The 13249-nt window shown below is 38.6% G+C and overlaps 1 protein-coding gene across 9 annotated transcripts in view; it reads right to left on the bottom strand.

The window, feature by feature from the left end:
• The window catches only part of LOC128688712 (protein Gawky), a 288268-nt gene that overhangs the window by 219729 nt on the left and 55290 nt on the right, over window positions 1-13249 (bottom strand). For all 9 annotated transcript variants that reach the window (XM_070084602.1, XM_070084599.1, XM_070084598.1 and 6 more), the window contains one exon: window positions 8241-8315. In XM_070084602.1, coding sequence (XP_069940703.1) covers window positions 8241-8315 — 75 coding nt within the window. The remainder of the gene's footprint in view (window positions 1-8240; window positions 8316-13249) is intronic.

Below are 13249 nucleotides of genomic sequence, written 5' to 3'. Positions count from 1 at the left end.
GGTAAGGCTTGGGAGGGAGTGACTAAGAAGACCTTGAACTCTGCTTGGAAGAAACTGTGGCCAGAATGTGTAGACAAAAGGGATTTTGAAGGGTTTGAGGCTAACCCTGAGAGGAGTATACCAGTTGAGGAATCAATTGTGGCATTGGGGAAGTCCTTGGGGTTGGAGGTTAGTGGGGAGGATGTGGAAGAGTTGGTGGAGGAGGACAATGAAGAACTAACCACTGATGAGCTGATAGATCAACTTCAAGAGCAAGAGGCCAGACCTGGGGAAACTGGTTCAAAGGAGGGGAGAGAGAAATTGAAGGAATTGCCTACTTCAAAGATTAAGGAAATGTGTGCAAAATGGCTTGAAGTGCAAACCTTTTTTGATGAAAATCACCCTCACACAGCTATTGCAAGCCGTGCTGGTGACTGTTACAATGACAATGTTGTGAACCACTTTAGACAAATCATAAAGGAACGAGAGGTACAGGCCACTATGGACAGATATGTTGTGCGAAAGAAGTCCAGTGACTCTGAAGCTGGTCCTAGTGGCATTAAAAGAAGAAGGGAAGTAACCCCAGAAAAGGACTCGACACCTCAAGTCTTAATGGAAGGGGATTCCCCTTCTAAACACTAACACTCTCTCTCCCCTCCTCCCATCCCATCAATCATCACCAGATCTTCAATAAAAGTAAGTGCCATGTAATTGTGCATGCCTTTTTCAGTTTGTGTGTACTAAAATTAACATTTCATGTGGTAAAAAAAATTTTTTTTCATACTTTTGGGTGTCTTGCACGGATTAATTTTATTTCCATTATTTCTTATGGGGAAAATTCATTCACATACCGAACATTTCGCATAACAGCCAGCCCTCTTGCACGGATTAAGGTCGCTATGCGGGGGTCCACTGTCGTTTACAACTGTTTGGAAGGGGAATCCCACTCCATAAAGACTTCAGGTACCAAGTCCTTATCCTGCATTACTTACCTCCTTTGTTTTTGAACCCTTTCAGGGTTTCCGACATATTAGTACAGCTCACGCACCAAGGTCATTGACGTACTAGTACACCTAAATTCTAGCACCTTTAAATCTAGCGAGAGAAAGCTGGTAGGCCTCCATATGAAAGAATGGGTCTATGTGGTCAGTGTGCACAGCATAAAAAAAGTCCTGCAGCATACAGTGCGTAATGAGAAAAAAAAATTTGACCGTGTTTCTGGTTTAACCCTTCCAGGGTCCGTCCCGTAGATTTACGGCTTTACATTCAGGGTCCAAACCGTAGATCTACGCCATGAGCTCAGCTCACTCTGATAAGCTGTGAGTGGTAAATTTGGGCCTAGATATGAGAGAATACATCTATGTGGTATGTGTGCACCACATAAAACAAATCCTGCAGCACACAGTGTATAATGAGAGAAAAAAAAACTGAGACCGTGATTTTCAATTAAAACAGCAACTTTGCAGTGTTTTTTCGTATGTTTCTTATAGTTGTATTTGTGATTTCTTGGTCTCATTTGATAGAATGGAAGACATATTACAGAAATGGAGATGATTTTGATTGGTTTTAGTACTGGAAATGGCTTGAAACTGAGCTCAAAGTAGCGGAAATGCTAAATTTTTGTTGATGTTCAAGAGTAAACAAACGACCTCACACGTCTAATACACGCCAGCTGGTGGGTCTAATATACATTCACAAATGTGATGATGATATCTATACAATTATTACAATATTGCATAACAGTAAATCTTCTATTTTTTTGGTTTGAATAAAAATTCATTATGTGAATAAAAAATCAAAATAGAATTCATTTGTAAAGCCTGAAAACATAACTAATGAGCAGAGGAAATGTTAGTTTAGTGCCAGGTATGCCTGCATTGTTTATTCTGGACCCTATTTTGAAACTGAAATATTTTGAACTTTGTGTTAAATTGGCCAAATTACCAATTTCCGATCACTTTATTTTGTAGTTGAAACAGTTGACTGGGTGATTTCTTGTTCTCAATTGATAGAATAGAAGTAACACTAGTGAAATAGCTAATAATTTGGTTGACTAGAATAATGTAGTTGGCCTAAAATGGGAGTCAAAGTCAGCAAAATCGCCGATTTGTAAATATCACTGACACATCAAAATTCGCGAGAGCATAATTTCGTCAATTTTCCATCAAATTTCATACTTTTTGTTTTATTACCTCCAGAAAAAGATTCTCTACCATTTCATAAGAAAAAATAACATTTTTTTTTTTTAAATTCTTGGACACTGGTGCACCCACTGAAATTTGGCCTCTGGACCCTGAAAGGGTTAAAACAGAGACTTTGCACTGTATTTTCATATGCTATTTATGGTTGTATTCTAGTTTTCCTGGTCTCATTTTATAGAATTGATGACATATTACAGAAATTGAGATGATTTTGATTGGTTTCACAATGAAAAGTACCTTGAAATTGAGCTCAAAGTAGCAGAAATCTTTGATTTTTGCCAAAGTTCAAAAGTAAACAATTCATGCCACGCATCCAATACACATCAACTGGTGAATCTAATATTCTTTCACAAGTGCGATGATATTATTTATACTATTTCTACACTAATGCAGTAGTCTGCATAATAGTAAATCTATTTTTTGCGAGAATAAAAATTCGAAGTGGAAAGCAAAAGAAATGTAAGAGGGGCCCGGGGACATGACTAATGAACAGAGGAACTGTTATTTTAGTGCCAGGAATGTCTGTCTTGTTTATTCTGGACCTTATTTGGAAATTGGCATCTTTTGAAATTTGTGTGAAATTGGCAAAATTGCTAATTTCTGACCACTTTATTGGATAGTTGAAATCTGTAAATGGGTGGTTTCTTGTACTCATTCGATAGATAAAATGGAGTTTTAGCAAACTGGCCGAAAATATGGCTCAAAGTCAGCAAAATCGCCAATGCGTAAACATCGTCGAGACAGCTGACTTCACAAGAGCATAATTCCCTAAGTTTTCCATCAAATTTCATACTTTTGGTGTCGTTATGATCAGTAAAAGATTCTCTATCTTTTCATAAGAAAAAATAATTTTTTTTTTTCTGAAAAATTTTCGACCCTGCGAACAAGTTTAGGAGAGGGCCTCTCAACCCTGAAAGGGTTACTGCTACTAATACCAGCTTGAGAGCCACTGGACCCCTGTCGCTCAAAAAAGTTTTCCAGAGAGGTCTGTTTCTGGCGTATGTTAGGAATTGTGTTGGGAGACACAAGATAGTTCTTCAATATGACACTTATATGAGCTCTAAGTCTTATTTATCTAGCACAATTCATCTAATATGATATAATAAACAATATTAATAACATAGAAACATGCCATACACTCTAGAATTAATAAAATACATCATTAAGTATGTCACGAGTGTTACTGTTGTTGTTGGGTGTATAAGGGCCACTGAGAGCATAAGCCATACATGGCAGTGGAGGCAGCAGAAGAGGTGGTAGAGATGGTGGTGTTGTCAGTCGCCCTACATAACTCCAGGCCTGGTGGCCTGGTGGCTAAAGCTCCCGCTTCACACACGGAGGTCCCGGGTTCGATTCCCGGCGGGTGGAAACATTCCGACACGTTTCCTTACACCTGTTGTCCTGTTCACCTAGCAGCAAATAGGTACCTGGGTGTTAGTCAACTGGTGTGGGCCGCATCCTGGGGGACAAGATTAAGGACCCCAATGGAAATAAGTTAGACAGTCCTCGATGACGCACTGACTTTCTTGGGTTATCCTGGGTGGCTAACCCTCCGGGGTTAAAAGTCCAAACGAAATCTTATCTTATCTTATCTTAACAACATTGGACGAGTTAGGTTCATGCTGTCCTTTTTCTATCGATTAATCATTTAACTTACTTGCTACAGTTAATGCTACACTTTATTGCTGGCTGCTGCTATAGCCTTTATAGATTCCTGCAGAATCACTGAAAAAGGCACATTCTCCCCTCTCTCTCAGCCCTTTATCCAAGGGCTGGCTGGCACTAGAAGCTTTCTTTGGGCCCTTGGTGGCTTATTTAGCAGTTACAAGCACTAAAAACAATGGAATAATACATAATGTATCGCATTTATGCGTGGAATTGTCCCCAGTGGCTTGTAAATGGCACACTAGCCACACTGGAGTGGCCGGGTGGCTCTGGGTACGCAGACACGTTCTGGACAAATGTCCTTAACTGAGTTTTTTATTGCCAGCCGAGTCAATATTTTGATGTACAAGTATCCAATTTTATCGCTATCCGAAGGCATCGTTAACTGAGTCCACTGTACTTATTTATCCTCTTTTTCATAAAATATGTATAACTTATTACCAAACCTCTTTCTACATGTAGCTCAATTAAAAGCTCCCCATTTTTATTTACCCCTGGCACCCTAAATTTACCTACTACTCCCTCCACAACATTTTTACCCACTTCAGCACTGAAATCCCCAACCACAGGTACTCTCACAGGTGATTCAGAACTCCCCACGCACTCACTCGACATTTCCCAAAATCTCTCTCTCTCTCTCTCTCCTCTATACTTCTCTCTTCTCCAGGTGCATAAATGCTTACTATAACCCACTTTTCACATCCAACCCTTATTTTACTCCACATAATCCTTGAATTTATACATTTATAGTCCCTCTTTTCCTGCCATAACTTATCCTTCAACATTATTGCTACTCCTTCTTCAGCTCTAACTCTATTTGAAACCCCTGAACTAATCCCATTTATTTCTCCCCACTGAAACTCTCCCACCCCCTTCAACTTAGCTTCACTTAAAGCCAAGACATCCAGCTTCTTCTCATTCATAATATCCACAATCATCTCTTTCTTATCATTCACACAACATCCACACACATTCAAACATCCCACTTTGACAGTTTTCTTCATTTTCTTTTTAGTAGGCTATACAGAAAAAGGGGTTACTAGCCCATTGTTCCCAGCACTTTAGTTGACTTTTACAACATGCATCGCTTAACCCTTTCAGGGTCGGCAGGCCCTCTCCTAAACTTGCTCTCAGGGTTGGAAATTTTTCGGAAAAAAAAAATTTCTTATGAAATGATAGAGAATCTTTACCCGATCACAATGACACCAAAAGTATGAAATTTGATGGAAAATGGACGGAATTATGCTCTTGTGAAGTTAGCAGTCTCGACGATGTTTACACATTGGCGATTTTGCCCAATTTGAGCCCTATTATCGGTCAATTTCACTGTACCAGTCGACAAAAATCATAACTATTTCGCTAGAACTCCATTTTCTCTATCGAATGAGTACAAGAAACCACCCATTTACAATTTCAACTATCCAATAAAGTGGTCAGAAATTAGCAATTTTGCCAATTTCACACAAATTTCAAAAGATGCCAATTTCCACATAGGGTCCAGAATAAACAAGACAGAGATTCCTGGCATTAAAATAACATTTCCTCTGTTCATTAGTCATGCCCTCAGGCGACCCTCTTTTGCTTTCCACTTTGAATTTTTATTCACACAAAAAATAGATTTACTGTTATGCAGACTACTGCATTAGTGTAGAAATAGTATAAATAATATCAGCGCACTTGTGAAAGAATATTAGACTCGCCAGTTGATGTGTATTGGATGCGTGGCATGATTTGTTTACTTTTGAACTTTGGCAAAAATCAAACATTTCTGCTATTTTTGAGCTCAATTTCAAGATACTTTTCATTGAGAAACCAATCAAAATCATCTCAATTTCTGTAATATGTCATCCAATCTATAAAATGAGACCAGGAAAACTAGAATACAACCATAAATAGCATATGAAAATACACTGCAAAACTGCTGTTTTAAACCATAAACACGGTTGGAGTTTTTTTCTCCTCATTATGCACTGTGTGCTGAAGGAATTTTTTTTATACTGCGCACACTGACCACATAGACCCATTCTTTCATATGTAGGCCTACCAGCTTTCTCTTGCTAGATTTGAAGGTGCTAGAATTTATGCATACTAGTACAGCACCAATCCTGGCGTGCAAGCTGTACTAGTACGGCACCAACCCTGAAAGGGTTAAAGAGGAAAGATTCATATTCCACTTCCAATGGGCCACCAAAAACAATATGATGGTCAGCAAAGAAAATGTTTTAAATCATATTTTAAATAAAAAAAATGCATGCACACACACACACACACACACAAGATGTAATTTTTCTTTGTTAACACATCGGCCATTTTCCACCAAGGCAGGGTGGCCCAAAAAAGAAAAACTCTCATCATTATTCACTCCATCACTGTCTTGCCAGAGGTATACTTACACTACAGTTATAAAACTGCAACATTAACACCCTTCCTTCAAACTGCAGGCACTGTACTTCCTATGTCCAGGAATCAAGTCTGGCCTGCCGGTTTCCCTGAATCCTTTCATAAATGTTACCTTACACTCCAACAGCACCTCAAGTCCTAAAAACCATTTGTCTCCATTTGCTATCTAACACCCTCATGCATGCTTGCTGGATGTCCCAGCCCCTTGCACACAAAACCTTTAACCCCTCCCTCCAACCTTTCCTAGGCCAACCCCTACCCTGCTTTCCCTCCACTACAGATTTATACACTCTCAAAGTCATTCTATTTCATTCCATCCTCCCTACATGTCCAAACCATCTCAATAACCCCTCCTCAGCCCTCTGGATAATAGTTTTGGTAATCCTGCACCACCTCCTAATCTCCAAACTACAGATTCTCTTCATTATATTCACACCACACATTGCCCTCAGACACGACATCTCTACTGCCTCCAGCCTTCTCCTTGTTGCAACATTCACAAACCATGCCTCACACCCATACAAGAGTGTTGGTATAACTATACTCTCATACATTTCCCTCTTTGCTTTCATGGATAAAGTTCTCGTCTCCACAGACTCCTCAGTGCACCACTCACTTTTTTCCCCTCGTCAATTCTATGATACAAAATTTAATCACACTACTAAAAAAGTAAGATACAAAAACTACCCATGTAAGAGCTCACTTAAAGGCCACAGTTGCAGGAAGGATAAGACCTAATAAATTCTTTTCAAAATAAAAAAAAAATGCCAAGAAATGTGTTATTATGTTATAGATGCATTAGAAAAGAATTTTTTAGTAGAAAATTTCCTACTGAAATTAATAAAAATTATTTTAAATAAAAGGATTTTTTCTGGCTATCCAGTGCTTAAGTATTCTCCAAAAAAATATTAATTATAAGATTTATTATACTAAAACCACTCGGCACTTTCTTTGTGGATTATCTGCCTTAATATAACATGCTTTAAGAGAAAATCCAATAACTTGCAAAACTACCTACAATTTTTACCAGCTATTTTGCGTTAGTATTTTCTATATTACAACAGCAATTGGTGACATAGCTATGTATGTCCCAGGTTATGTGATACTTATGTAAGACTCAGGGCATACAATTCTTGTACAAATGTCACATATCTATGTCTGCCTCAGTTCACATGATACCCACGTACACCAGACCACACGATACTTGTATATGTAGTATACACGTGTATGTCTCAGATCACGTGACAGCCATGCGTCTCAGGTCCTATGATAACCAAGTATGTATCCCATGTCATATGATATGTCTCAGGTCACATGATACCCATTATGTCTCAGGCAACATGATACCCTTATATGCCTCAGGATATATGAGATATACATGGGTATGTCTTGTCTCTGGCTGAATGATACCTGTGCATGTCCCTTTTCATGATACCTGAGTATGTACGATGAAACATTAGAGTTGTGGATACTTGTCCAAGAACTGAGGAAGCCCACATGGAGACAGCATTAGGTAAAAAAAAGACTGAATATTTCAATCCCTGTCTAAAGATCTCAGATGGAGATTGAAATACAATATACAGTCTTACTTTACAGGTTGTTTCTGCCTTCATGCAGGTTTCCTCAATACAGAGCAAAACAAGTTAAAAAGTGACTGTCTTGAATGTAACTAAAAAGAAAACAAACTACACTTTCAATATACAGTGGACCCCCGCATAACGATTACCTCCGAATGCGACCAATTATGTAAGTGTATTTATGTAAGTGCGTTTGTACGTGTATGTTTGGGGGTCTGAAATGGACTAATCTTCTTCACAATATTTCTTATGGGAACAAATTCGGTCAGTACTGGCACCTGAACATACTTCTGGAGTGAAAAAATATCGTTAACCGGGGGTCCACTGTACTACTGTATAAAATAAAGTTATGCTTTATAAATTAATGTTTTTTCCCATAGTAAACTTTCTGTCTGGAACGTCATTTCACAGCACTCACCTCCTGAACTTGGTACAGATAGGACATCTTGGCACGAAAGAAGAGGGTTTGGATCACATATGGGTTTGGAATTATCTGGAAAAGAAAATTTAGTTTCATTAGAAGATAAATTATTAATGATAACTAATATTAACAGACTGCTGAAAGTGGTCCCAAAGGTACTGCACATCCTTATAATAGCTTTATTTACTGAACATGTTACTTAAAGGACCCCAATGGAAATAAGTCACTCTGTCTGACTTTTTTGGGTTATCCTAGGTTCTCTACACATATGCTGCTATGTATGATAATTCTATGTAACTGTATTGTGTATACCTGAATAAATTTACTTACTTTACTTACTTACTTACTTACTATATATACATGGTATACAGCAGGGCCCCGCTTTACGGCGTTTCGCTTTACGGCGTTCCGCTAATACGGACATTTCAAATTATGACCAAAACTCGCTATACAGCTCCCCCCACCTGTCTTTCTAATACGGTCACAGCGGCCCACCGAGTTTGTTTACATTCTCCCTGAGCACATCTCCTTATTATGTCTGGAAACTTTCCAAAATTTCAAGTGTTTTAAAGTTATTGTATATTTTATATGTATTGTACTTGATAATTAAACTTGTGTACACCTGTACCTAAATAAACTTACACACTGTGCTGGCATGTAGGTACACATTAAAATCACTAAGTCTCTCTCTACTCTTGATGCAATAATAATAATAATAATAATAATAATAATAATAATAATAATAATAATAATAATAATAGTAATAGTAATAATAATAATCTCTTGGGCGCATTAATGTCGCATATTACGTTAATATAGACATTTCCCTTAATCTATCTATAATATTTTTTTCAAAATTATATAAGAAACACATTATATAACACACAAACATGATACATGCACCCACAGTATAAAAATTTATACAAATATATATGAGATGTTTACCAAACGGTTTGTAGAAGTGTCGGAAGAATTACGTTTTCTCTAGCCCGTCACCTGTTACTAGGGATAACTGTAGAAAAATATTCCTTTCGTATGCCTTCACTTTATAGCTATAATTCTGTACTAACTTGTACACAGTGTAAGAGTATTTGTTTCGTGATTTAATTATTATAATAATAATAAAAATATTATAAGGTAAAAGTTTCACAAACTCTTACAAATGTACATGAATGAACTAAAACTGGACACGTATTAATACCGTCTATTTCGCCTGACCGAGTGATCGTCCACAACCTGTTCAGTTTGTTTGTTTACGCTGTCTGAGCTCGGTGTATCATTAAATGTTGTATATTACGTTAATATACACATTTTCATTAATCCATCCGTGATATTTTTTTCAAAATTATATAATAAACACGATACATAACATAAATACATAACATATGTGTAGAGAACCTAGGATAACCCAAAAAAGTCAGAGTGACTTACTTCCACTGCCTTCACTCAGAGCATCATTTCTTCTCAAAATGATGTTACATGAGAATGGGAGTGTTCTTCTTTATTTATTCTACCGTATCAATGTAGAGACAACCTGTACACAATGTAACTTGTACACAAACCAGACGTGTACACTGTTTACAAAACTTACCTTCGCCTGGTTTGTTTACATAACTCTGCGCCTGTCCTCTCTCATGCACTCATTCTTTCTCTCTGGTATGGTAGCCTGGCTGACTACCATACATACCACACTTGATTTTTTACAATAAATACTACTCATCTCACCCTATATTTTAAGGTAAGTAATGAGTGAACTGTATATACATTTTATCGCTCTGGGATGCTTAAATATCATAGAATAGTATGTGTGGGTGGGTTGGCCTGGTATGGTAGCCCGGCTGACTACCATACATACCACACTTGATTTTTTACAATAAATACTACTCATCTCACCCTATATTTTAAGGTAAGTAATGAGTGAACTGTATATACATTTTATCGCTCTGGGATGCTTAAATATCATAGAATAGTATGTGTGGGTGGGTTGGCCTGGTATGGTAGCCTGGCTGACTACCATACATACCACACTTGATTTCTTACAATAAACACTACTTGTCTCACCCTAGATTAAGACTATAAATATTTTAAGGTAAGTAATGAGTGCACTATGTGTGTATTGTACTTTTTTATTGTTTTTTGATGCCTGGTTCTATTGCTAACATAATATATGTTAGTGTAAACTTGTTATCTAGTGTTTGTATGCATTTGTAAGTGGAAAAAAAGGGTGTTCCACTTTACGGCGGTAGCCTGGAACCTAACCCGCCGTATAAGTGGGGCCCTCCTGTATACAGTAAACTCTTAAAAACGAACACTACATAAAGCAATTTTATCGAAGCAAAATTAAAAAATTATTCCACATCCAAACTTACATAGCATGAAATAGCCTTGATGGCATGTGCTGTAAATGTAATAAAAAAAAAGTAATGTGCAAAATTTGGGTAATACTCTTTGAAGTATTTAATGTCCCCAACATTTCCACCACTTTTGCTAAGCGAGAGTAAGTAATGTCCACTAGACAGCTTTTTTTTTTCTTAATGTTTTCCAAAATGTATATAATTTATTGATGCTTAATTTATACAAAGACCTGTATAAATACTTTGAAGAGAATATTCAGCACACTAGTAACACTAGTGACTTTGTAAATGGTCCAAGTCAGACCAAAATGTTGTCGTAAGCTCCTCCCTTCTATGTGAGGGTTATTTGTGTGTCATTCCAGTCACGGCATTGTGCCTTTTTTTTGTTATTCAACATAGGGGTTCTGCAGGACAGTGTCTTGGGCTATTTGCTATTCCTCATCTACATCAACAATCTTCCTAATGCTTCACAGGAACTTAAACCAATTCTGTTTGTAGTTGATATAACTTTTCTCATCTCAAATGCACATCTAGCTGCACTTTATAATACAGTAAGTATCAAATTTGTAAAGATATCTGCTTAGATCACAACTAACAGACTCACTCAACGACTGATAAGACCTTTATATAATGTTTGGGAACAAAGATAAAAAAAATTTTATTTGAATATAAAGATAATTGAGCTAAGTTGTAGGATGGTAGACAGCAACCACCCAGGGAGGTACTACTGTCCTGCCAAGTGAGTGTGAAATAGAAACCTGTAATTGTTTTACATGATGGTAGGATTGCTGGTGTCTTTTTTCTGTCTCATAAACATGCAAGGTTTCAGGTACGTCATGCTAATTCTACTCACACTTAGGTCACGCTACACATGCATACATGAGCATATATGTACAAACTCCTCTGGGTTTTCTATTTTCTTCCTAGTTCCTGTTCTTGTTTATTTTCGCTTATCTCCACAGGGAAGCAGAACAGAATTCTCAGCCATAGGTCATGCATGTCGCAAGATGTGACTATAATGCCAGGAGCAAGGAGCTAGTAACCCCTTCTCCTGTATATATTACTAAAATTTAAAAAGAGAAACTTCGTTTTTCTTTTTGGGCCACCCTGCCTTGGTGGGATATGGCCAGTTTGTTGAAAGAAGAAAGATAACTGAATATAATTTTAGGTAGTAGATTGGTAGACAGCAACCACTCAGGGAAGTACCACTGTCCTGCCAAATGAGCATAAGACAGAAACCTGTATTTGTTTTACATGATGGTAGGAGTGCTGGTGTCTTTTGTCTGTCTCATAAATATGCAAGATTACAGGTACGTCTTGCTACTTCTACTTACACTTACGTCACACTACACACTGGAGGACCAAGCAGGGATAACAGGGAAGGCACTACAATGGATCAGGGAATACTTGTCAGGAAGACAGCAGCGAGTCATGGTACGTGGCGAGGTGTCAGAGTGGGCACCTGTGACCAGTGGGGTCCCGCAGGGGTCAGTCCTAGGACCAGTGCTGTTTCTGGTATTTGTGAACAACATGATGGAAGGAATAGACTCTTGAGGTGTCCCTGTTTGCAGATGACGTGAAGTTGATGAGAAGAATTCACTCGATCGAAGACCAGGCAGAACTACAAAGGGATCTGGACAGGCTGCAGACCTGGTCCAGCAATTGGCTCCTGGAGTTCAATCCCACCAAGTGCAAAGTCATGAAGATTGGGGAAGGGCAAAGAAGGCCGCAGACGGAGTACAGTCTAGGGGGTCAGAGACTACAAACCTCACTCAAGGAAAAAGATCTTGGGGTGAGTATAACACCAGGCACATCTCCTGAAGCGCACATCAACCAAATAACTGCTGCAGCATATGGGCGCCTAGCAAACCTCAGAACAGCATTCCGACATCTTAATAAGGAATCATTCAGGACCCTGTACACCGTGTACGTTAGGCCCATATTGGAGTATGCGGCACCAGTTTGGAACCCACACCTAGCCAAGCACGTGAAGAAACTAGAGAAAGTGCAAAGGTTTGCAACAAGACTAGTCCCAGAGCTAAGAGGTATGTCCTACGAGGAGAGGTTAAGGGAAATCAACCTGACGACACTGGAGGACAGGAGAGATAGGGGGGACATGATAACGACATACAAAATACTGAGAGGAATTGACAAGGTGGACAAAGACAGGATGTTCCAGAGATTGGACACAGTAACAAGGGGACACAGTTGGAAGCTGAAGACACACACAGATGAATCACAGGGATGTTAGGAAGTATTTCTTCAGCCACAGAGTAGTCAGTAAGTGGAATAGTTTGGGAAGCAATGTAGTGGAGGCAGGATCCATACATAGCTTTAAGCAGAGGTATGATAAAGCTCACGGCTCAGGGAGAGTGACCTAGTAGCGATCAGTGAAGAGGCGGGGCCAGGAGCTCGGATTCGACTCCCGCAACCTCAACTAGGTGAGTACAACTAGGTGAGTACATACGTGTACAAGCATATATATACAAACACCCCTCTGGGTTTTCTTTTATTTTCTTTCTAATTCTTGTTCTTGTTTATTTCCTCTTATCTCCATGGGGAAGTGGAACAGAATTCTTCCTTTGTAAGCCATGCGTGTCGTAAGAGGCAACTAAAATGCCAGGAGCAAGGGGCTAGTACCCCCTTCTCCTG

The sequence above is a fragment of the Cherax quadricarinatus genome, chromosome 13, assembly GCF_038502225.1.
Source record: "Cherax quadricarinatus isolate ZL_2023a chromosome 13, ASM3850222v1, whole genome shotgun sequence".
NCBI classification, from domain to species: Eukaryota; Metazoa; Arthropoda; class Malacostraca; order Decapoda; family Parastacidae; genus Cherax; species Cherax quadricarinatus.
Note: the sequence above shows the minus strand (reverse complement) of the source record. Positions and strands in the feature narration are given on the sequence as shown.